The sequence below is a fragment of the Schistocerca americana genome, chromosome 2 (genome assembly GCF_021461395.2).
Source record: "Schistocerca americana isolate TAMUIC-IGC-003095 chromosome 2, iqSchAmer2.1, whole genome shotgun sequence".
NCBI classification, from domain to species: Eukaryota; Metazoa; Arthropoda; class Insecta; order Orthoptera; family Acrididae; genus Schistocerca; species Schistocerca americana.
This window is the reverse complement of record NC_060120.1, coordinates 761,550,043-761,576,745: the sequence shown is the minus strand read 5'-3', so window position 1 is coordinate 761,576,745 and position 26,703 is coordinate 761,550,043. Positions and strand designations below refer to the sequence as shown.

The 26,703-nt window shown below is 42.1% G+C and overlaps 1 protein-coding gene across 1 annotated transcript in view; it reads left to right on the top strand.

Moving 5' to 3' along the window:
• The window catches only part of LOC124594407 (ubiquitin-conjugating enzyme E2Q-like protein CG4502), a 613,036-nt gene extending 605,808 nt beyond the window's left edge, over positions 1-7,228 (top strand). Inside the window, exon 7 of the mRNA XM_047132777.1 lies at positions 7,100-7,228. Coding sequence (XP_046988733.1) covers positions 7,100-7,228 — 129 coding nt within the window. The remainder of the gene's footprint in view (positions 1-7,099) is intronic.
• The last annotated feature ends 19,475 nt before the right edge of the window (positions 7,229-26,703 follow it).

Below are 26,703 nucleotides of genomic sequence, written 5' to 3'. Positions count from 1 at the left end.
GTTCACATCTACAATGCTTTGAGTGTTCATAAAACATATAAACACATCATTTCTTGTCTTTTATAGTCCTTCTACCATAAACCATAATGTCAACAGTCAGAAACGATCAAGCTGTTGGACATATTTCTTCTCTTAAACAATTTAATTATATTGTCAGAATTAGAAAGTAATCTTTGGAGCAAACTGAAACGTAGTATAGCATATAACAAGACGTTTAATTCTTAGTGTGGCATTTCTTTTATTAGTATGTTTGCATACTTCACAGAAATTTGTGTTATCTCCAAGATATTATTCATTAACAATAGTCAACGAAGTTTATGCTTACAATTCACGTTTTTCGGTTCAGTATCCGAAACAGGACTTATCAGTAATCTACGCATATGTTGCTGCCCTCGATGTTTTGGTTCGAATTAACCGAGGGAATATTGGGTTTTCACCTACTGACCACGACATGGTTGTTAGAGACGGAGCATGAGTTCGGATAACACAAGAATGGAGGATGTAGTCGCCTTAATAGATGTAGGAGGAGCAACAGAAGAAATCCAAATCGCTAACGAAATAGCTAAAACGTTTCATTTGTGTGTGTTAAGTAGCTGTTTTCTCCAGTATAAATTATTTTTGTTTTCTTTCACTTGGATAAACTTATAAAGAGTACATTTGTGTTTCAGAGGATTGGCGCGATCCTTAGCTGATATATCTTAAATTTTAGCTCTCCCACATACGACCCAGTAAGATAAAATCATTAGAAGCCACTGTTCATTTACCATAAAAAAAAAAAAATTTAATGTGTGTAAAATCTTAACTGCTAAGGTCATCAGTCCCTAAGTTTACACACTACTTAACCTAAACTATCCTAAGGACAAACACACACACCCATGCCCGAGGGAGGACTCGAACCTCCGCCGTGACCAGCCGCACAGTCCATGACTGCAGCGCCTTCAGATCGCTCGGCTAATCCCACGCGGCGTTCATTTATCAAAAAATGGTTCAAATGGCTCTGAGCGCTATGGGACTTAACTTATGAGGTCATCAGTTCCCTAGAACTTAGAACTACTTAAACCTAACTAACCTAAGGACATCACACACATCCATGCCCGAAGCAGGGTTCGAACCTGCGACCGTAGCGGTCACGCGGTTTCAGACTGTAGCGCCTAGAACCGCTTGGGTTCATTTATCCTCAAGAGATCTCCATTCAAACTTTATACTATTTTCTGCTATCACTGATTAATTAGATTAACCGTTTTTAATTGAAAACATTACTTACTATTCCCAATTATTAGTTCCATTAACCATATAGTGTTGAAGAAAACTGACGTTCGTAAATGAAGTTCTCCTGAACGAAATACACCGTATAATGGATTAAACTAAAGAACTTCGAAAGGTGCTACGTTCTTAAGAGATATTACGGTCTGCTAAAACTGAAGACTCTTATATGAAGATAGACCTAAGACCCTGAAACACAAATTTTGTGACCCTTTCTTAACCATTTTCCTTGCACTCTACCTGCGTAACATCGAAAATCAAGCTGTTTCATGACTGATAGTTTTAATCTCAGTACAGACGAACGTATGCACTTTATAAGGTAATAATAGGTTCTTTGTAGATTACTCGAACTCCAGTCGCACTCACGTCGACATTTCCTTGTATTACCGACAGAAAAAACACTTTCGTTATATTCTATTGTTTGTGATTATGTTACAAGTAATTCTCAGAATCTCATCATAATAATCTCAAGAGAGCAGGTATTCTACCTGTTAAGTGACTGACGGCAGTATTCGACTTCTGCACGCCTTCTTCTCCAGTCCAGCTACTACTAGGAGGAACTGGTGTTCTAAAAATCTACGAATCTCAGCGCATGCAGCGTCACCTTAGCGCTAGAGTGCATCTCATATTCATTTTTACTGATGAACATAATACGCAATTAATTATTTTTTCTCATTTACTTTATTGCTTTAGTATACTCAGTCATTTTTCCTATCTAGTAATTTTCTTGTTTAATATATCCACATCGTGATGTGCTTATGAACCACCACCCCCTCTCCCCCTTTTTATAAATGCTGCACGATTATAATTCTTTGAGAAAATATGTTTTTAAAAATTGTTTGATTCGTTATGTTTTATTACTGGAATGAATTTAACTATGAAACTATTTAACTAGCTATTCTTTTTTGGCAATTTAAATTGACGAAGAGGACTTCTCTCTGCCTGTAAAATCTCGACCTCGACATCGACCTCTACCTTTACCAGTAATTGCCTTTAATATTGTTGACAACGCAAAGAGAAAGTCACATCTCCATTTGCAGCATGTGCCTTTAGTCCTAGTTTTATCCTCCAAGTTTCCGTACTTTAATCGGTAATAATCCCTACAGCGCCACTGTATGTCTGTCCTTCTTCTAAAACTCCTTTCTCTCAGGAACTGGTAGAGGTATTAAGTTGAAATTTATGTCAAATACTAAGGTCCTTGATCCCTTGACGACGTATCAACTTAAAGCTTCTATGTATGTGCAATCAAAAATTACGACCATTTATGTCATAATTTTTTAAATCCCAAACTCAATCATTAAAATCTATAGGTTAACTGTCTATAAACATGACTAGCGACCCTCACAGCTTTGCACAAGTAGCATTAAGTATCTACTGCCAGACAACTTGTGTGGCAGGGCGTATTTTGTTTGCGAACAGCTGTATAGAGTTATGAATAAATATCAGACAGCAACATTAATTGAATGAATATCACCACTTTCATATAACTTACGCGATGTAAGCAGCACATGCCAGGAAAGTTGTCTGGAGGCATGAATGTTATTTGTGCCATATTCAACTGGCGTTTGGAGTGACATCTCATGGCAATGACTGGAGCTCATCGTGATTCAAGCGATATCTTTACAACCAATATAAATATTGGATGCGAATCACGGGTAAATGTGTGTGTGAATGATTCGGTATCTATAGGGGACTGGCTGATGTGGCACAAATAAAAGAATGAAATGAGGAGAAAACACACATGATGTACTTTTTTAGCACATGTTACAGCATTCCTCTTGCGAAGCTTAGTACGCAATGTGATAAATTGTTCACACTCATTGCCACAATTGTTCTTCAAGCACTCTTTATGTCGAACTTCTTCACTGTGCCACGCGAACAATCCTGTACACATCTGGGTTTGACTCTCCGAAGACATAAAGCTGAACGTTGAGACATCTGTTGCGCCGATGAAAGAACGTAGCGTATGTAAACGCAGCAAAGTTGTTGAAGTAGTTTTTCGGAAAATGTTCCACTTGTACACTCCTGGAAATTGAAATAAGAACACCGTGAATTCATTGTCCCAGGAAGGGGAAACTTTATTGACACATTCCTGGGGTCAGATACATCACATGATCACACTGACAGAACCACAGGCACATAGACACAGGCAACAGAGCATGCACAATGTCGGCACTAGTACAGTGTATATCCACCTTTCGCAGCAATGCAGGCTGCTATTCTCCCATGGAGACGATCGTAGAGATGTTGGATGTAGTCCTGTGGAACGGCTTGCCATGCCATTTCCACCTGGCGCCTCAGTTGGACCAGCGTTCGTGCTGGACGTGCAGACCGCGTGAGACGACGCTTCATCCAGTCCCAAACATGCTCAATGGGGGACAGATCCGGAGATCTTGCTGGCCAGGGTAGTTGACTTACACCTTCTAGAGCACGTTGGGTGGCACGGGATACATGCGGACGTGCATTGTCTTGTTGGAACAGCAAGTTCCCTTGCCGGTCTAGGAATGGTAGAACGATGGGTTCGATGACGGTTTGGATGTACCGTGCACTATTCAGTGTCCCCTCGACGATCACCAGTGGTGTACGGCCAGTGTAGGAGACCGCTCCGCACACCATGATGCCGGGTGTTGGCCCTGTGTGCCTCGGTCGTATGCAGTCCTGATTGTGGCGCTCACCTGCACGGCGCCAAACACGCATACGACCATCATTGGCACCAAGGCAGAAGCGACTCTCATCGCTGAAGACGACACGTCTCCATTCGTCCCTCCATTCACGCCTGTCGCGACACCACTGGAGGCGGGCTGCACGATGTTGAGGCGTGAGCGGAACACGGCCTAACGGTGTGCGGGACCGTAGCCCAGCTTCATGGAGACGGTTGCGAATGGTCCTCGCCGATACCCCAGGAGCAACAGTGTCCCTAATTTGCTGGGAAGTGGCGGTGCGGTCCCCTACGGCACTGCGTAGGATCCTACGGTCTTGGCGTGCATCCGTGCGTCGCTGCGGTCCGGTCCCAGGTCGACGGGCACGTGCACCTTCCGCCGACCACTGGCGACAACATCGATGTACTGTGGAGACCTCACGCCCCACGTGTTGAGCAATTCGGCGGTACGTCCACCCGGCCTCCCGCATGCCCACTATACGCCCTCGCTCAAAGTCCGTCAACTGCACATACGGTTCACGTCCACGCTGTCGCGGCATGCTACCAGTGTTAAAGACTGCGATGGAGCTCCGTATGCCACGGCAAACTGGCTGACACTGACGGCGGCGGTGCACAAATGCTGCGCAGCTAGCGCCATTCGACGGCCAACACCGCGGTTCCTGGTGTGTCCGCTGTGCCGTGCGTGTGATCATTGCTTGTACAGCCCTCTCGCAGTGTCCGGAGCAAGTATGATGGGTCTGACACACCGGTGTCAATGTGTTCTTTTTTCCATTTCCAGGAGTGTAGCATAAAAAATAAAACTATTCGGGATTCACATGTATCTTGTCTATGAAACTGTTCTCAAACGATTGCAGAGAAACTTTTGGCTAAAAATATTTGCTTATTTGTAGTTATAAGCCTCACATCACAGCTTGATGATGAGGCCGTTATCCTTTCGTTATTGGTCATATTTATTACGAGAATTCAAAGTTGAATAACTCTTGCCCGTTGTTCGAAGAATGTGCAATGAATTAAGTGAGCGAATTGCGGTTGCTAACCTGAAGAAAGCACAAATGGGCAATCTGGAATTGCCATATTTCGAAATGCTTATAGCCACATGATTGACAGATGAATGCTAGGTTAAAAGGTAGAGTGAAAAGAAGGATTCAGCCATGATTGGACCCCACAACCTATCGGTTTCCTCCCACTCACATTACGGCTAGACTACCAGACAAGATGTGAATTGATGAAATCTTCTCGGGCTTCCATCCGGGTAGCTGCGTCGAAAATCCGCGACGTTTCTATGAGTGTAATTCTCATCATCTTATGGCGAAGATGTGCAATCAATCATAATACAGACACTTCGACAGAAGATGATGAGAATGACACTCATCGAATCGTCGCGGATTTTCGACGCATCTACCTGGATGGAAACCCGTGAAGATTTAATCAGCAGTATACACCGGTAAAGCCTATATTCACATAAGATGTGAATTAGATCCCTCCTTCTGTGTCCTCGAGCCACTGCTGCTCTCTCGTGCAATGGAAACTGTTCACTAGGTGGCAAGGGCATCGGTTTCACAACTTAACTTCAATCAATCGTAATACAGACAATTTGTAATAAACATTTATAAATTATATAACAAAATCTTCTTCATGAATCAGTGTATCTGGATCAAAACCTCTACAGCAGTTTCTGAGATTAGTTAGCATACACAGACGAACGTGAGCAAACAAGAGATCGTGGAAGATCTTCTAAAATCGGCTGCTCTTCACCAACACTTTCTCTTTGAGTGGATGGACGCCTGATGACTTTAGATGTCAGTTTATCTCCATTTCTTCTATGAGGTCCTTGAAAATGCCTTTCTCAGCCTTGTGCAATAACTTGACATTCAACGTCAGAGAGGTGAGGGTGTGTCCAATTTCAATCAGGTGGGCAGTGAAGTTGGACCTCTCAACTATATCCCACCTACCCAAAGTTACATGTTCACTAAACCTGATCTCAAGCCTTCTACCTGTCTGTTCCATGTAACAGGTGTCACAGTCTGGATATTCAAGTCTTTACACACCTGATTCGTAGTGTATATTTCTTTTATCAACCCCATCAGCCAAAATACGCACAAGGCTGTTTGTAGTTGAGAAGGAAACCTTTATGTTTTGTTTTTTGAAAACCGATGCCATTTTTGTACTAAATGTGCCACAGTATGGCGAGCAAACGTATTTGTTACCTTCATTTTCCATGTTGTTGCTATCTATAATTTCTCTTAGATTTTGGGACAGTTTTCACAATATTTTTGTAAATTTTATCTACGTTAGGGGGCAGGGGTAGTTGTTCGCCCTGGAAATGTGTTGGATAGAGCCTCACTTTTTTTCATGTTCAGCTGGAGAGAGTAGGGGCTTAAGAAGACGGTTAATAGAAAAATAAAATAGGCATTCTTATGCCGATCTGGGTGACCTGAGCCGGCCGAAGTGGCCGTGCGGTTAAAGGCGCTGCAGTCTGGAGCCGCAAGACCGCTACGGTCGCAGGTTCGAATCCTGCCTCGGGCATGGATGTTTGTGATGTCCTCAGGTTAGTTAGGTTTCACTAGTTCTAAGTTCTAGGGGACTAATGACCTCAGCAGTTGAGTCCCATAGTGCTCAGAGCCATCACTTTGGGTGACCTGAGTGGTAGTAGTAGCATTTATCGCCGTGTACAACAGTTCCATTTGGTATCACCTTTGAATCTGCTGCTCTGAGCTTAGGAAGTCATCTAACACACATGTGCGAGATGTTTGAACGATGCGATAGAATTGGCCAACAAATAACAGTCTCATTTGGAAAACTCAGTTATGTAAATTTAATCACAGCTTCACAACTTGAATTACAAAATAAAAACCACAAGCGATAAACAAATCCATAGCAACTGGAGTATCAACGGGCGAAACGAAAGCTTATCTGGGTAACCAGCTGTATCTCTGTAACAAATAAAAACTGGATACAAGTTGTATGGAATGTTTTGCTAATTAGTATAGAGATCAACACCAAAACATTTTTCTATTCCTTCCGAAATATCCTGTATTTTACTGACCGATTATTAGGAAGAATCCTAAACAAAACTAACTACTTCAGAAATTAATTTACGTATTTGTAGGTTTTGTGAATCGTTCAGCCATTGTCACGTCGATTGAGCGTTAAAGTGATGGCGTCTTGTGTCGGCAGGGGCGCATCGCCAGGAAGCACAAGGGCAGCAAGGACTTCAGCCGGCGCTCGGCCGAGGAGTCGTTCCGCAGCCTGGTGAAGACGCACGACAAGTACGGCTGGGTGACGCCGCCGCTCGCCGACGGCTAGCTGCCAGCACGTGACAGGTGCGTGTGTCGGCGCCGCTCCACGCTGCGCGGCGAGGCGTAGCGAGCTCCTGCTCACGGCTGCGCACTCTGAGATAAGCCGAGCCTATAGCCGGCCAGTGGCTACGCGCTGAGAGTTACCGTGCGGCAACGACGACGTGTTTTCCATTCAGTAATACAAGAAAACAAGAAGCAGTAAAATAAATTTACATCTACTAGTGATCGATTTCATGTAACTTTTTTGTTCATACAATTTTTTGTTCATTCAGACTGCTAACTGAGCACCACAGCCTCCGTAAGTTTAAAGAACGTCCGTCATCACCTACACCCGGGTGGTAGTTTAAACCAATAACAGCAAGCCATTCCCGATTCTTTAAAGAATCGCTTTCCCGTGTATCAAACGAGTCGCTATTTCACGAATTATTTAATTTGTTAAGAATTTGACGGTAAACATGCAATATACTGGGTAATCAAAAAGTCAATATAAATTTGAAAAATGAATAAATCACGGAATAATGTAGATAGAGAGGTACAAATTGACACACATGCTTGGAATGACATGGGGTTTTATTAGAACAAAAAAAAAATACAAAAGTTCAAAAAATTTCCGACAGATGGCGCTTCATCTGATCAGAATAGCAATAATTAGCATAACAAAGTAAGACAAAGCAAAGATGCTGTTCTTTACAGTAAATGCTCAATATGTCCACCATCATTCCTCAACAGCAGCTGTAGTCGAGGAATAATGTTGTGAACAGCACTGTAAAGCATGTCCGGAGTTATTGTGAGGCATCGGCGTCGGATGTTGTCTTTGAGCATCCGTAGAGATAACGGTCGATCACGATACACTTGCGACTTCAGGTAACCCCAAAGCCAATAATCGCACGGACTGAGGTCTGGGAGGCCAAGCACGACGAAAGTGCCGGCTGAGCACACGATCATCACCAAACGACGCGCGCAAGAGACCTTTCACGCGTCTAGCAATATGGGGTGGTTCTAATAAAACCCCATGTAATTGCAAGCATGTGTGTCAATTTTTACCTCTCTATCTATATTATTCCGTGGTTTATTAAGTTTTCAAATTTATACTGACTTTTTGAACAACCGGTATGTATAGTTCAAGACGCAAATCCCAAATTATATTGGTTTTATTACTTTATAATTAGTCACCCGGAGGCTAACGAAAGAGTTTCGAAAAGATTTGAAATTACGTGTACACTTTATTGAAGTTTCAAAGTGCTCTCATTCTCAAATACTGGACGAACGCCAGGAGTTACAACTGCCACAAAATATACACATATTTTTACGTTTAATTCTTGCGTTATTGTCTTAAACCTTTAAACTCTTGACGAGTAGATTAAGAGAGTATTTTGAATTTTAAATTTGGTCAATATATATATGAAATATTAATAATGAAATTTGTGTTGGCCCTGTAAGCCATTAGACTGTCAACTGGCAACTGGTCCCGTGCAACATGAACCATTACGGCCGTTTAGTAATGTAAATTAATGCTTTATTAAGCACTAATAACGAGTTTCGAGCGATTTTATTAACACAATTGGACCAGAAGTTTGTGGCTATTTTAAGTGTGGACCTTCTCTCTGTTTTAGCCAACGATTATACGAGTATTAGCCTGAGATGGGAATTTTACTGTGTTGTACATCACTCCATCCACTTTTGTCTAGTGATCAGTCAGCCACATATATCTGAGACAGCATTTTCACTACTTTTTTCAATGGCGACTAAAAATGTACATATGGCCAACACCTACTGCATATACTCTTGTCTCATCCTACAAATAAGGTTCGTAACTCACTGTGAACTATCAGACAAACACCCACGCACACTTATCTCTCCGTTTTTCCACCACGTCGCTCACTAATTTCAGATTACAGTTATCTTTTGTCTCGCATTTCTGCCACTTCGCATCGTCAGTAACATGTAGTTGAGGGGCGGGGTTTTTCACAAAAGACACAAAAGTTGACAGTTCAGAAGGATTTTTAACATCTGCTTGGCTGCACTGTTCACATAAATTTGAAAGAACTTAAAAATGCAATTCATACATATTGTACAAGCAAGAACGCCCCACCCACTTTCACCTCTTGCTCCGCTGTCCGCCCACGCACCGCTACCTTTGTTTGCCTACGCACTGCACACTCCTGCATCGTCCAGTGCCACAAAACTATTCGTGCATGCTCTCGACTTAGTGGGGATGGCGTGTATGAAGGACGCTTACAGATTTAACGGGATATGTGTAGGAGGACGTAATGTGCTCGTCAACTTTTCTAGGAACCTACGCTCTCTGAATTTTAGCAGCAAACACCTCTCTTGCAACGTCTACCACTATTGTTTGCTGTGCATCTCCGTGGCGCTTTTGCGCTTACAAAGTGAACCTGTAACAAAACCCGCTACTCTTCTTTTGATTATCTCCACTTCTTCTACCCACACTTTCTGGTATGGATCCAGGACTGACGAGCAATATTAAAGTAAGCGTGATTTGTAAATACTTTTCTCGAAGTCCCATCCATTGACGACCATGCTATGCATAACGACTCATGACATGTGATTTGTTATAAACATCTGAGGATGGTATGACCACATCCATTTGTGCACTTGAGAACGAGCACAAGCTCAAAACTAGCTAGTATTGATTAATAAAATACCATTTAAACTAACTGCTTGGTGGAAATTATGTCGTTCTTTATAACTACACTAACTATTTCAAATACCAGAAGTTCCAAATGGAACAGTAAAGAAACAATACTTTCGACAGTGAAGAAGTTGTTCACAGAAAAAAATACTGCAGAAAGAAAATTTATCTACCTGCACAGAGATGACGTATGTACATTGTGCAATAATGTAAGTCAAATATCAGCACGATTTACGAATAGTCTTATTGATACAGCTTCTTACAGCAGTCACGCCGTACGGAGTTTGTCAAATGAATCAAAAAGTATGTCGTGCCTTACCAATAAATTCCTTGGATGGCTTATCGACAACGAAAATCCATCCGAAATTTATAATGTTTACGAGGTGGCAGTTCCTACATGTACAATAATTAAGAACTGTTCTGTTAGACTGAAAGTTTTGTTGCACATGAAGAGTCTGGAGACTATCCAAAAACTGTAGTTATAGATGAAAGCGTGACGCTTCATTCTTTCCCGGCGGATACGTTCAACATATGGCTATCGGGTGTACCACCAGATCATATTCTATGTAGTCGGCCACGGCGGCCGAGCGGTTCTAGGCGCTTCAGCCCGGAACCGCGCGACTGCAACGGTCGCAGGTTCGAATCCTGCCTCGGGTATGGATGTGTGTGATGTCTTTAGGTTAGTTATGTTTAAGTAGTTCTAAGTTCTAGGGGACTGATGACCTGAGATGTTAAGTCCCATAGTGCTCAGAGCCATTTGAACCATATTCTGTGTAGCCCACTGTATTTGATCTAGGCAACTGCTACTAGGCAGCAGCGACGGGCACTCACAATATCATAACGTCAAGCAATTTCCTCGATAAAATGTTGTGGAACCCACAAAACGTGTTCCGGCGACACTTTCGTGAGCTATGATTTGAACAGATGAAGGTGTCGAGACAGTGTGTGATATGATTTTGGAAGACCGAGTACCGAAGGGGTCTCTAGAGAATTTGCAAAAAAAAAAAAAAAGAACTGCACAGGTAAGTGTACCGTTAATCTTCCCTTGAAATAAAAACACTTATATGTGCGATTCTATTTTTTATGTATTTTCCAAATTGTGCGTATTGGTTCGGAAAACTAAAGTTACAGTGAAAATTCCGATGATATCACTCTTTCTCTCTCCCTGCTCAGTTACTCAGTCTCTTTTGCTCTTCCGTTTCTCCTTCCTCCATCTCTCTCTCTCTCTCTCTCTCTCTCTCTCTCTCTCTCTCTCTCTCTCTCTCCTGCCTCTGTCCTATATACCACACTGTCCATATTTTTACGTTTAATCTATAATTCAAAGTTGTACGTACGTATAGCGATAACATCTGCTGCAAGGCAACACCTGTGGACGGCTGTCTTAAGAAACTCTACTTAGCAGAACTGTTTTTGTCGCGCCGCCACGGCTGGCTCTGCGATATTGGCTGAGAGACGAATTTTTTTCTCAAACATAGGAATTTTTTATCAGCAAATATCTTGGTAATCGGATTAACCAAATTAGGAATACTATTTGTATGTTTCATTTACACATTAAGAGTTTGAGTCAGGCAAATTGTGTGTATAAATGGTTATTAATGGGTGAATGGTTCTGAAAAGTGATTTGCAAACGGAAATTGGGGAAGTTAGTTAATGTGGAACTCTGCAATCTACTGCATGTTTTGTGTACCACAAAATTTTGCTGGGCCGCCTTCTTCTTCATTTAGCAAAGGTTCAGTCCCGAGTGATGAGAGCACTTTCTCCCCATAATGAACTTCCGCCAGGTAGCAGGAAGAGACCGGAGGGCTTCTTTCCGCCACTAACTTGTCGAATGATTACCGAAACGGTACAAATACTTTTGTCTTGACTGAGAAAGCTACGTTGGCTACAGCGTTCCTACCACAGCAGACAGCCAGATGCTGTACTGCTACCACGCACAATAAAAATTCTATGTACACACTCACTCACTCATTCAAACGGAGGATAAAGAGAGACAGGAAATTTGGAAGCACAAAATGTAGGAAATATACATAGGGCAAGGTGATTACTGGAAAAACTTATGTAATTCTCTATCACTGATTGGGGACACACACAAAATACAAAACTAAATTACAAATTACTGTGCATGACCAACCGAAATATAAGTTAAATAATATGAAAAGAATCTAACAAAGGCGTTTCAATGCACAATTTTCAAAATGCATAAAAATAGAATTGCACAGATAAATGTATCGTTTAACTTATCTTGAAATAAAAATAATTGAATTAAGCTATCCAACTTGCAAGCTAATCACAAATCATTAGGTGTTCCATATAGAAAACGACATTGCTGAAACAGTCCTCAAGTAGCATGTGGCACTTCATTCTTGTTCTTATTCACTCGAAGCAATTTAAGCAAAAATATTACATCCCCACCAAGCCACTATCCGCTACGCTGGACAAGTCATTTATTTTTAACAAACACTTTATTGATAAAATTCTCTCGGACTTCCAGCCGTGTCAAGAGGTTTAAAACCCACAAGCTTTCGCCCGAGTGCTCCTCAGCCATTATCAAGTTGTGACCGTCGGTGATTGCTGCTGCCACCCTTATATAGCCGCCCTGCCTTTAGAGACGTCATTGTCCTCACCCCAGCTCCTTAAATGGTACTTTCTTAGTTGCGCACCTGCCACGCTCACTTCAACCTTCCGATAGCCGAGTTCCGAGTCGTACTTACCTGCAGGCCGCCGTCTTTAAAGAGGTTTTTGTCACGAATGTTTCTTAATCTCGATCGCCTCTTTTGTGACGTTATCCCACAAACTATTAGTCAATGTAATAACAGATGTCTCGTCGAATGCAATATGGTGTCCGTTTTCTAGGGCACGTTCTACCACTGCCAGTTTCTCAGGTTACTATAGGCAAAAAATTCTCTCCTGTACCACTCGGCGGCATTCAGCAGTACGTACAATCTGTCCAACGAAAAATTGCCCACACCCATATGGTATTTTATGTGCTCCTGGTGTTCTGAAGCCTACAACGTCTTTCACAGGCCATATTAGTCATTGAATTTTTGCTGGAGCCCTGCCGAGTGAGTCGATTTTATGCCTCTTTAGGAGCCGGGTAATCTTTCCCGTCACTGAGCCACAGAACGGCAAAAACATAAGCTTCTTTGTGCTCTCCTTACGGGCCTTCTGCTTACATTTCTTCGGCAAGACGGTTTGAGAAATCTGGTGGTTGTGTAGCTGGCTCAGTGCTCGAGTTCCGTCGGAAGGTTTTCATCGTCTGAAACGGTTTCCGCTCGATGCACTAAGATCTTCAGAACTTTGCGAAGTGTGTTGATAACTGACAGCATGCAGACATCAGTCCGTGTGGACTGGTTTCCGGTGAACACTGTGGATGAGACACCCATTTGCTTTACACCTGAAGAGGACGGCAAGATTAATGAAACTTCCTGGCATATTAAAACTGTGTGCCGGGCCGAGACTCGAACTCGGGACCTTTGCCTTTCGCGGCCAAGTGCTCTACCAACTAAGCTACCCAAGCACGACTCACGCCCCGTCCTCACAGCTTCACTTCTGCCAGGTTCGCAGAAGAGCTTCTGTTAAGTTTGGAAGGTAGGAGGCGAGGTACTGGCAGAAGTAAAGCTGTGAGGACGGGGCGTGAGTCGTGCTTGGGTAGCTCAGTTGGTAGAGCACTTCCCCGCCAAAGGCAAAGGTCCCGAGTTCGAGTCTCGGCCCGGCACACAGTTTTAATCTCCCAGGAAGTTTCATATCAGCGCACACTCCGCTGCAGAGTGAAAATCTCATTCTGGCAATGCCAGGATGGTTCATTTGAAAAAGGCAGTCCTGTTTCCTTGATGTATCTTGTACGATCCAAGCATTTCTTCTGTCTCTAACGAGATCGTTGTCGATAGGCAGTTGTTCCTTATTGGTGCGCTACGTATTCGAAGTAAGCGAAGTCGGTCAGAGATGATAGTTACCCAGTGGGCGTCGTCATTACTCGCTGCGTTTGCATCAGGTTTCTACGAACTATCATAGGACACTTCGTACAGCAGACGAGACTGCTTTAAACCGATTAATATTAGTTAATTTACTTTATCACATGCTAACAACTTTGGTCCGGGCTATACATTCAAAATGAGTTTTCATAATGTTCATTACAAGATGTACAGGGTGACAATTATTGAACTATATTAAATAAAATCGTAATAAGTTCTGAACAGTTTGCGTTAGGACGTTCAAACTGCACAGTTGCCCGCGGGGGAATGATGGGAATTAGTATGCGCATGATGGTTTGGTTTAGCAGCGAAGCCCACCTTCATTTGGGTGGGTTCGTCAATGAGCACAATTCGCGCATTTGGGGGACTGGGAATCCGCATTTGGAGATCGAGAAGTTTCTTCATCCTCAGCGGGTGACTGTGGTGTGCAATGTCCAGTCACAGAATAATCGGTGCGATATCCCTTAATGAAACAATGACTATCGTCATGAAGGTTTTGGAAGATGATTTCATCCTCATTATCCAAAATGACCCTAATTTCGACAGTATGTGGTTCATTGCAAGACGAAGCTCGACCCCACCGAATCAGGAGAGTGTTTGATGTCCTGGAGGAGCACTCTGGGGACACGATTCCAGTTCTGCGGTACCCAGAGGCCATTGACATGGGCTCGATTGGCCGCCACATTCTCCGGATCCGAAAACATGCGACTCCTTTTTGTTGGGCTATATTAAAGACATAGTGCACAGAAATAACCATCTAACAATTACTGCGCCGGAAACAGCCATTCAGGTGGTCATCGACAGCATCGATGTACCGACACTTCAGTGTGTCACTCAGAATTTCTCTATTCATCTACGCTACTTCATCTCCAATGTTGGCAGCCATATCGAACACGTCATAACCTAAATCCGAATAACTGTAGTGACGTTTACGTGTTGAATATAGTGTGTGCACGCCGTAGTTTGTAACTAATTTACTTTTTTCATATAGTTCAATAACTGTCACCCTGTGTCATTGCTGTTTGAATCAGTTAATTCTGAGGTCATTTACAGTCATTGTGGGAAGGTCTGCAAGTGCCTGTAGCTTTTATGATAGGAATGTTTATGTTAGTAGTACACCGTTACGGATCTACAACACCAATTTCAAGGCCTACATAGACTTTTTTGAGCGGCACAGCTGCTTCCGTTCTTGGATATGAGTGTGCAGCAATAAGTTGGTGTTAAACAGTGCTCATCGAAATAACGCAAATTTCAATTGTACTCTGAATTCTTTCATGCTTAATTTATCGTGAAATATTTTGTTTTCGCTAATTAAAACGAGAAAAAAGAGGAAAAGTTCACGACTGAACAAAATTGTAAAAAAACAAGCTGCTATAACACACACGTTTACCTTTATAAATAGCTGTATGTACTGTATTGCAAAACATGTAAGTGAATATGGTGCGGCAGGAAAGCAGCAGTGTCATCATACTGTGAAGCATAAACGAGGTAAAGGAACTATCTGCTTTTGACCTTCAACTAGTGGGTAATTTAATATCATTTTAAAATAGTCAGTTTTACAGAGAGTGTAATAAAAATACGGCTGACACTCGTTCTAATGTCGTATATTTCGTTTTAGCTACAGTAGCAAAAGCTCACAGATCCCTTCGTCGTTATGCGGTTGGTAGTAGGGAAGGCGAATGCTCGACTACGTTTTATTGGGAGTATTTTTAGAAAATAAGCTCATCTGTAAAGGAGACGGCTTGTGGAACGCTACTTGCCACTCTTTCTTGGCTACTGCTCGAGTGCTTAGGTCCTGCGCCAGGTCGTAATTAAGGGACATCGAAGAACTTGAGAGGCGTGTTGCTAGATTTGTTACCGGTAGGTTCGATCGGAGATTCTTCGTAAACTCATGTGGGATTCTCTGGAGAAAACATGACGCTCTCTCTGCGAGGTACTATTGGTTAAATTTAGAGAACCGGCATTCGAGCCCAACTGCAGGACGATTCCACTGCCAACAACTTACATTTCGCGTAAGTACCGCGAAGATAAGAGAAATTATCTCGTACAGAGGTTCCTTTTGGGAATGGAACAGAAAGAAAATGACTAGTAATGGCATTAGTACCCTCCGGCATGGACCGTACTGTGACTTGCGGAGTATGTACGTAGATGTAGATTGGTGTTCGGTTTTTAGGTCGCCACCAGCATTATAGAGAAGGCAGCACATTAAAATAACACAGCCGGTAAATCATCCGGCGGCCGTTACGGTGAATTAATAGAAAAATATGCCTCTGCTATGATTAGATAGGCACTGGAGAGAAACTGCACTCCCCAGTTTGTATATTACGTAGCATAATGTCAGAAGAACTGAGATTTCGTTCTGTTGGTGTAAAGCAATATTTCAGTAACAAGCGAAAAAGTTTTTACGTTTTCTGTCTACAAAAAAGACAATACTGATTTTTCATAACGAAAGAAAGAAACGTCGTTTTCGTGGGAGAATAGCATCGACTCTACATGTAAACGGACATTTATAATGTCTACTAAAACACCTATCAATTAGGTATTGAAGTAAATAAAATAAACAGCGGCAGAGCAAACAACAACTGCTATCAGTTTTGATTTGTAAGTGCATGAGAGTATTCACATGACTGAGAAACTGAATCCGAACATTCAGATTTAGTGATGCTGCAGATTTTGGTAAGACTTTTCTGTAGAATTAAGGGGACTTCAGGCAATGGTGTCATTTGAAATTAAGTACGAGAGGAGAAATAATTTTATAAAAAACAAAAAAGTTCCATGGGTCACTGATATTTAGAAACTCTGAGCTCTTTTATTCTGCTTTTTTGATTTAATACAAATCTCCTCGTCACTCGAGAAGTGGCCAGACTTCTGCTGTTATTGCACTGAATTCTAAATTTTACCAGAACCGATTTGAACAGGTTTAGTTTTTTTTACAAATTATGGTAACGCCTCTAATTCTTTCATGTAACTCTCTTTGTTTGACCTTTGTAAACGTGTCGCAGACATTAATAAAATTGACAGCAGCACACATTATGAGGTCTGCTTTCGATCAAGTACAAAATCCAACAAATACTGTTTCAGGTAGCTTTCGCACGTATTTTTGTGCGTCTCGAATGACAGTTGACGTTGAGGGGGCAGCACAGACATAAAAACGCTCAGATGAGCAGCTAATCGATTGCAGCCATACACATACACAAACAACACAAACGCCACCGTGAAACACGTAGCTGAACTGATTAATTTACGTTGCAGCAGAAGCTGGTGTAATACAGCAACGGCCAATAAGATTAAAGTAATAAAAAACCAGCAAATGTTGTTCTCACTCTCGCAGAAGACAGAGGATCGAAAAACCTTAAATAAATGCAACATACCTTTCAACAGTAATATCGGCTATTTTCTAGCTGAGCAATAGTAATGCTTGATTGCCAAGCGTCTGTGATCAGTGGTACAGAGCGCAAAAGTAATGAAGAAAGCAAGAGAGGTACTTCAACCGTTCCCTGACTCCGTTTTGTGTGAGCGAGCTTCTTTCTGCTGTATCAACAATGAGATTCAAAACAAGAAACTTAAGAGTTAAGCGATGCACATTAATATACTCGTTTCCTTTGTAAGTCAAAATCAGTATCAAAGGAACGTTTTTCACAATTGCAAATGACTTTAACAAAAGTTTGTAGAGTGACTGTCTTACATTCTTCGTGTCTTTTTTTGTGCTGCTGTATTATACTCCGATGCTTTTCATAACTTTCAGTAAATGAATCAAACAAATAATCGGCTAAATACTTATTTCCAATTCAATGTACCGTAAGTATACATTTTACAAAAGAAATATGTTGCGTTTCGAAACTTGAACAAGATAAAAATTTAATTTGATATTCTTCCGCATTTTTACGTTTTCTTCGTCACCGTCTATCATATGACCAAAGAAACAGTGGACAAACGATTCTTCACCCAAGCAAATAACTCACACTGCTACAGACTTTTCCATTTCCATATCAGTCATCTGTGTTAGTAAAATTCCAAACTTCCCCCAAATATAGAACTGCTTATCACTTTCACAAAAAAGAGCAGTAAAATGCGACATTAATTCAAAATTAGACGAGTTTTATTTGCACCTAAAGATACCATTTTGCTTTCATATTCAATACTTCCTCAACACATTTGAGCTACAATAGGTAAGACATATCGATATTTGTGTATCACCTTAGTGAATGTTGGCTCCAATCCATGGGGGAGAAACGAAGTAAGTTTATCTTACTTACGGTTGTCGCCAAAGGCAGTGTCATTCTGTTAAGTTGTTATGTAGGTATTCACGTGTTAACGTGCTTCGTTGAGCGCTCTTGGTCTCCCCTAACTTCTTGTGGCTGATAATACTTTCCTGAATTTCATCCTGAAACGAGAAATATCCCTCCTCTCCACCCCACGGTTTTCTAACTCATGGTATCTGTTGCAAATTAAGCAATAGACTGTACCTGATCTCTCAAGTCCCTTTGTGCAGTGAACGCAATCTCTCACCAAGTAATATGACCACTTATACATTACTAGCTGCTCCCCGTGGTGTTACTTGCGGGGGAATTAAATAGATATTTATAAAGAAATGTTAATGCTGAAACTCACTATCCTCGTTTATACGCCATCACAAAAATAATCTGTTGGAGGTACTGAGGCGCAAGCCAATTGCGGCCCAGTAAACCGTGCGACATCGGAATAAAACACCAAATTTTCGGACGATGGGAGGAGCTGACGGAATACATGTCGCTCAAAACTCACTCGTTTCAAAAAATGTTCAAATGTGTGTGAAATCTTATAGGAGACTTAACTGCTAAGGTCATCAGTCCCTAAGCTGACACATTACTTAACCTAAGCTATCCTAACGACAAACACACACACACCCATGCCCGAGGGAAGACTCGAACCTCCGCCGGGATCGGCCGCACAGTCCATGACCGCTCGGCTAATCCCGCCCGGCTCACTCGTTTACTTAAGGAAAAAAACTGATCTGTGCGCTAAGCTTAATGCATTCATTTGATAGTTAATTGTCATGAATGACTTTTTAGTCGCGTTGCCTAATCCACGGAAACAGTAGTCACGTTAACCATCGCAGGGGAGCAGTGAATTTTTCAGAATAAAAGGTAACCTATGTGTTAATTCAGGGTATAGGCTACCTCCTTTTCGAAGTACATCTAAATCCGTCCAGCCGATTCAGCGTGAAGGAGTAACAAACAAACTCGACGAGGAAAGAAAATAAGCGAGTCCTAGTTCGGTGCAGTGCAACAACGTCATCTGCCCTCACGTGTCATCACCGAGCGAGGTGGCGCTGTGGTTAACACACTGGACTCGCATTCGGAAGGACGACGGTTCAAACCCGCGTCCGGTCATCCTGATTTAGGTTTTACGTGATTTCCCTAAACCACTCTAGGCAAATTCCGGGATGGTTCCTTTGAAGCTGCACAGCCGATTTCCTTCCCCATCCTTCCCTAATCCGATGGGACCGATGACCTCGCTGTTTGGTACCCTCCTCCAAACCAACCAACCAACTTCACGTGTGTGACTGTTACCAGCGTCTAGGCTCGCATACCATAAACCATAACCAGAGACCGCCTCACTAAAAGTCTACCCCGTTCCATAAGTAAAGGCACAACGTCCCTCTGCCGTACAGCATTAAATGGCATCGTCGTTGTGAGTCCTCAAACGTCTCAGGAACTGTAAGATTTGTACGCCTGACACTCAGCGGCTAAAATGCAACCGGCTGACAAGGAGCCGCGAATTAAACACTTTGCGGCTTGTATAAGCTTTGTAGCCATTGTGTTGACTCGTATTAAGTAGGACATAGTAAACAATACAAGCATTTTAACAAATACGATGCAATTCAAAAAGTCAAAGACTAACTAGATTTTTCTAAGAGTAATTATTCTTCCACATTTTGCGTTGTGTTCGTCAGATCAATAGATATCATTTACTACACAATTTTTAAAGTAGTCTCCGTATTATTTCGGGATATAAGATGATTTCATTCGAGATTTCTTCCAGATCAATCCAAGCCGTTTCAGCGTGAAAGAGTAACAAACATACACACATATTTTCGCATTTATAACATACGAGCACACTGATGGAAAAAAATCGCCACACCAAGAAGGAGTTGTACAAAATAAACGAAAGTTGGTAGGCGTGTTTCTACATCTTGATGTCTACACATATTGCGCGCACAAGGGTGGCGCTAGTAGCGTCACTTGGAGGATGCAGATCAGGTTTGCTGTAACAACATGCTGCACTGGTTTTGACCGTTACTTATCTTTGGAATTGGACATGTGGAGTTGATATTAGTCAAGAATACGTTTAAGGCGGCAAAGACGCCATTATAAACACCTCACTGAGTTTGGACGAGGTAGTGTAATATGGCCACGAGTAGCTGGATGTTCCTTCTGAGATATTTTAGAAACACTTTGCAGGAATGTAGCCACTGTAGGTGATTACTGGCAGCGGTGTTCATGGGGATGTACGTTCAGTAGAAGGGCAGACTTCGGACGATCACATGGCACTACGGAGAGGGAAGACCATTGTGTTTGTCATATGGTTCTGGCGCATTGCACTGCATCTGCAGCAGCAGTTTAAGCAGCAGTTGGCACCACAGTCACACAACGAACTGTTACAAATGGGTTACTTTGAGGACTGCACCGAGCCAGACTCCTTTTAGCGTGCATTCCACTGGCCCCAAACCACTGCCGTTTGTGACTTCAGCGAAAGTACATTGGAGGCCAAGGTGGAAGTCTGTTGTGTTCTCTGATAGAAGCTGGTTCAACCTCGGTGGTAGGGATGGCCGTGTGTTGGTTAGAAGCACGCCAGTTGAGAGCCTACAAGAAACCAACCAGTCTTCGTGCAAGACACACTGACCTGGAGGTAGGTCTGGGGTGCGATTTCGTAGGATAGCAGGAGCACTCCGATGGTTATCCCTCTCATCCCGATTGCAAATTGCTTCGTCAGTCTGGTGATTCGACTTTTTATGCTGCCATTAATGAATAGCGTTCCAGGGGGAGTTTTCCAACAGGATAACCTTCGGCCACATACCGCTGTCGCAACCCATCATGCTGCATAGAGTGTCGACATGTAGCCTCTGGCTGCTCGATCATCAGATCTCTCTCCAAGCGACGACATATGAGAAATCATGAGACAACAACTCAAGTGTCATTCACAGCCAGCAACAGGTATGGAACTCCAACCCACAAACTGACATCTGGCACCTGTTCAACATTAGGCATGCACGTCTACATGCTTGTATTTAATATTCTGTCAGTCATACCAGATATTAGTGTACCAGCATTTCATATTCGTAATGGCTAACGTGTGATCCTCCAACGTCAGTCCCTCAAATATGTTACCTGGGTAAATGTATTTCCGAAATTTCATTACTCTACGTTTATTATTTTTTGGTGTTGCAATTTTTTCCGTCAGTGCATATATGAGATTTTAATTGCAAAATTTCTTCCATTACATAGTCTCGGCTGATACGGCAACCAGTGTAAGATTTTGTCGATGCATTCGCATCATGTAATCACTTTTATGGACTGCGTGTGCTATGAATACTTTCTATAATTTGAAGATGCGTACCACAGTTGAAACATGTCACTCAAATTTGAAAGTAAAAACTTCCGCAACCAAGATTGTATTTTTATCTCAGATTTTAATATTTCATTATTTATTGTTGGACTTCCCATCGATTCGTTTCATCGCACCATCTCAAGCACCGCTCGCCGAGAGTCTTCTGCCTGCCTCCAGAACTCCAGAGAGTGATGGAGGCGCCGCGGACTCTCGGAGCTCACGAAGCGGCTGAAACTACGGTACTTGACAATCCTCTCTCACACAAAGGCCTTCCAGTAGAGGATTGCAGGAGTACGCCTCGACTCCCAGTCAATCTGTGAAAAATGTTATCTTGCAAACTGTAGGGGGTTAACTGTATTGGCTCAGTACTGTGTCGTCATATCCCAACAAGAATTTCAGTTTCTAGTCTGAAATTTTCCTGTTGTTGCAAAAGAAATCACAAGAATGGGAATTGGTGCTCTCGATGAAGATGTCAAGTAACATCATAGAAACGTAAGACCTTCTGGTAGGTTAAGAGTGCGGTTTATCTCTTGTTCCTCTATGGTCTGTTGGTTGTCAACGCTCGCTACTGACGCGGTAGTCCCTGATTTGATTTCCAGTGACCCCGTCGTATGTTTCTAGGGTGGGAAGATCTGGAACAGGATGAAATTTTGCCTCGTGAGACTAAATAAAAGTTGTTTGTATGTAAACAGTGCCATTGGCAAAAATACTGCCGAAGTAGCGTAAAATCGTAAGTCATGCAGTTTGGTTAGAGGAACAGGACATAGAATTTGTTTCATTTGGTACTAGAAACAACAATTATTGGTTAAAATTGTCAATTTTACAACACCTTCATTGTATCACTATAAACTGCGAGCTGTATCAAGGAAAAAGGAGCTATATATGGTGTTTCACAATTCCTATCAGGTTTCTACGGATTGTAGCGAGGATTTAGTACACAAAGTTCGTAAGGAAACCACGGAATCCATGACCGGAAATGTATCATTCGGAAATAAAATAAGTTTGAAGATAGGATCACTTCAAAATCTCCTGCAACCGGTAGGCACAAATCTGAGAACAGTGCCGTCGTCTATATCTGTTATTACGACACGACATATAATTTTGCCCACGCCGTGGGTTCTTGTAGAACACACTCATTGACTCCGTTGTGGGTGGCTCGTGAAGTAGGAGATCTGAAAGTGAACCAATCTTCAAACTTGTTTTGCATCCAAACGGTACTTTGCTGGACATGCGTGCTTTGTCAAAACTTTATCTACTAAGTCGACTATCTAAAAGACGGTAACATGAAATGTGAAACACCGTAAATATACGAAGTCTTTGCATCAAACACCAAGAAGTAACATGTCACTTCTTAGAGGCATCTAGGCGTAGGAGCATATACAGTATGTCCCAGTTCCGTTAGAACTGTTAGCGTGATACTCCAAAATGCAATGCAATGCTGTAGCAAGTTACGGCGTTGTGATCCCTAAAGTCTCAAAAACAGCTGTATAGAAAGTCAAAGCGCCAGCATTCCTGCAGCAAGCATCCTGGCGACGAATGCACGTAACAGTAGCCTACGTGTCTGACAGTCGCCGAAAATGGCAGTGGAACGGAGAGGCGACATCAATTTTTTTTGAATCCTCCAGTGTTTGTGGGCGAGAATTGATGGAATTCGGCCCGATTACCGAGAGGCAGGTACGTGGTTGCTGTCCCATGACGACACCCCAGTCCACAGAACGAAGATTTTGCAAGAGTTTTTGGTCAGCAAATGGGTCATAGTCATGGATCACCCACCGTACTCTCCGGATTTGGCCCTAGCCGTCTTCCTATTTTCCCCCAAATTAAAGTTGACAAAGAAACCACACAGCTATGACGCAGTTAAGAGCATTTACGGGAACTGTACTGCAAAACTACATGCAACTGCAGTAAAGGACTACAGAGACAATTCCAAAACATTTTTGAAACGATTTCAGTTGTGTTGTGACTCAGGGAGAGACTATTTTCAATAAATACAGCGATTTTTTGAAGATGATCGTGATTTTTATTTTTCATAACTACAGGGGTAAGCTATAGAGAGAGACGTGAAATATACAATATTTACAAAAGCTAAGAGGGAGTAATAAGAGTGGACGACCAAAAACGAAGAACTTGGATTATAAAAGGTGTAAGATAGGGATGTAGTCTTTCGCCCGTACTGTTCAATGTGTACATCGAAGAAGCAATGATGGAAATAAAAGAAAGGTTCAAGAGTGGAATTAAAATTCAAGGTGAAAGGATATTAATGGTACGATTCGCTGATGACATGGCTATTCTGAGTAAAAGTGAAGAAGAATTACATGATCTGCTGAATCAAATGTACAACGTAATGAGTACAGAATATGGACTGAGAGTAAATCGAAGAAAGACGAAGGTAATGAAAATAGCGAGAAACTTAAGATCAGGATTGATGGTCACGGGGTAGATGAAGAAATTCTACTACCTAGGCAGCAAAATAACCAATGACGGACGGAGCAAGAGGGACGTTAAAAGCAGACTAGCACTGGCAAAAAGGGCATTCCTGGCCAAGAGAAGTGTCCGAGTATCAAAAATAGGCCTTCATTTGAGGATGAAATTTCGGAGAATGTACGTCTGGAGTACAGCATTTTATGGTAGTGAAACATGGACTAGGGAAAACCGGAACACAAGAGAGTCGAAGTATTTGAGATGTGCAAAAGCTGTAGAGGAAGACAGAGATTGGAATCCATCCAGCAAATAATTGAAGACGTAGGTTTCAAGTGGTACTCTGAGATGAGAGGATTTTGTCACGGGCCGCATCAAACCAGTTACAAGACCGATGACCCCAAGAAAAAAGCCCCAGCCCTAACGGAACTGCCTCTAATCCAGTCATCTGCTCTACGTGAAAGAAGGTGCACAGATTTCCTGATACGCTTCTAAAATATCTTTCTCTTCTTAGTGACACACATTCTGAAGTTTTCCTTGTCACTCTATCAGTGTACTGGGGTAGGTAGCATGCAGCACACATGGTTAGCAGATCCTGCTATTTCGATGAAATCTCGTTGTCCCAGGTCTCAGGAATAAAATAAAAATACCTAGCATCACCCGGAAGAGTCAGTGAATACTTTGTCTGTAGCAAAAGTTGTTCCCCATGACGTAATATATCACCACTATAAATATGATGCAAAGACACTGAAACACCCCGTACATGTACAAAGAGCGTATACCTGCTGATCTTAAATATCACAGATCGACTGTGAAGTCCCGTCGCTTGCATGTATGCCATTCTCTTCGCCACTGGTTTCCATGTTTCTGAGTCTTTGCGTGTCATAATTTGACAATTCATGTGTGATAAATGAAGATAAGGAACAATGAGCTCTGCTCATGAGTAACGTACTAAAGGGGCGAATATCAAGATTACGATATCACATCAGCTCACCATACTTTTTTTCTAGGGAAACACTGCGTGCTCTAACTTCACACTCCTCTGTTAGCATTTTCTGGCCATCCGCACGCGATGCTGACTTTTTAAACTAGCGGACAGCAGACACGCGAGTGGGAGGGCACGCAATTAGCATCAACAAAACCGATAAGACTTCAGAAGTATTTATCTGATCCCTTGTCCTTGAAAAAAAGTTGCGTGTAGATGTAGCGTACATTCTCACCAATGGAGCACGCGAACATTACTCGTTCCATCTAGATACCCATAATTTCGCACAACATTATTAGTAGATGAGATTATTCAGTGACATTTATTAGAATCAAATTGAGGAAAACTGTTGAATTATGAGTGAGAAGAACGCAACAGCTTCTTATCCAAGTAGTGGCTCCTCTGCTAGAAAAAAATTTCGGTCGACAGGAAAGAAAAGGTTTTATGCATTCCAAAGGTACAATCTTCTTGATCCGAGCTTCTTATTCAGCCAGCTGTGCGTATTTGAGACAACGTACCTATTCAGATCGCGAGTGGAGATCGCATTATGCATGCATACAACGATAATTCAACGATTACAGACAGGGTCTTGTCCGCTCTCGTTGTCCGAATGTGGTCTCACTTCAATATGGTACCAAGCATATACTGTTATTTAATCAGCGTAAGCGATTGCGTTGATTTTTCCGTTGCTGTCTCAACCCAGAGACCATGCTTAACTGCAGTATTTTTACAAGCTCTTTGCTCGGTTAGTCACAGTATCTTTGTTTTCTAAATAAATTAAAAAAACTGACTTAAGCGTATTGTCAGTTTCTTTATGAACACTGAATATTTGATAGAAAATATTCCTCACTAACATAAAATAGATGGGGCTATAATTTCAAACATTTGCCATTTTGGCTAATAATACGCGTAACTTGTTTTCACCAAGATTATAACTACCTCTGTGCAATTGAATAATATAGTCTCTGGTACATAATACCCTCTTTTTCAAATTAAAGGCAAATTGTCCTTGAAATTAACCACTCAAATCACTGAAGTTTTTAGAATGTTCTGAATAACAGATATTTCAGTATCAGTTGTCACTTTGATCCGCTATCGTATCACAAATAAGATCAATCAAGTTACAGTGCCCACTTGCGTGTGATTTTATCAGTTAAATATAACATTTACTGGTTCGTTAGCGCCAATTTGAATCTTGTCTTTAATATGTGTGTTCTTAAAATGGCATTACTCTTCTTAGAATCCACTTTTCAAATATTCACTTCCCAAAATAATCAAGATAAATCAGAAAAGTAAAATCTTCACATTAATTCTAACACAGACGAAAGTGTCATTGCAATACTAAGAATAGACCGTCTTGCCACATCATAACTTGTTATTGTCTACGTAAACCAGAATACAGCTAGTATGTTTGTGTTTTGCTAAAGGCGGACCCTGTCTAAAAACATACCTATTGTTAAAGCGAACACGGAAAAAAGAGCTTCAACCCCAAGATGATAAAAAAAAGTGTGTGAAATCTTATGGGATTTAACTGCTAAGGTCATCAGTCCCTAAGCTTACACACTACTTAACCTAAATTATCCTAAGGACAAACACACACACACACAAACACACACACACACATGCCGGAGGGAGGACTCGAACCTCCGCCGGGACCAGCCGCACAGCCCACGACTGCAGCGCCTTAGGCCGGCCTGTGTGGCCGAGCGGTTCTAGGCGCTTCGGTCTGGAACCGCGCGACAGCTACGGTCGCAGGTTCGAATCCTGCCTCGGGATGGATGTGTGTGATGTCCTTAGGTTGGTTAGGTTTAAGTAGTTCTAAGTTCTAGAGGACTGATGACCTCAGAGGTTAAGTCCCACAGTGC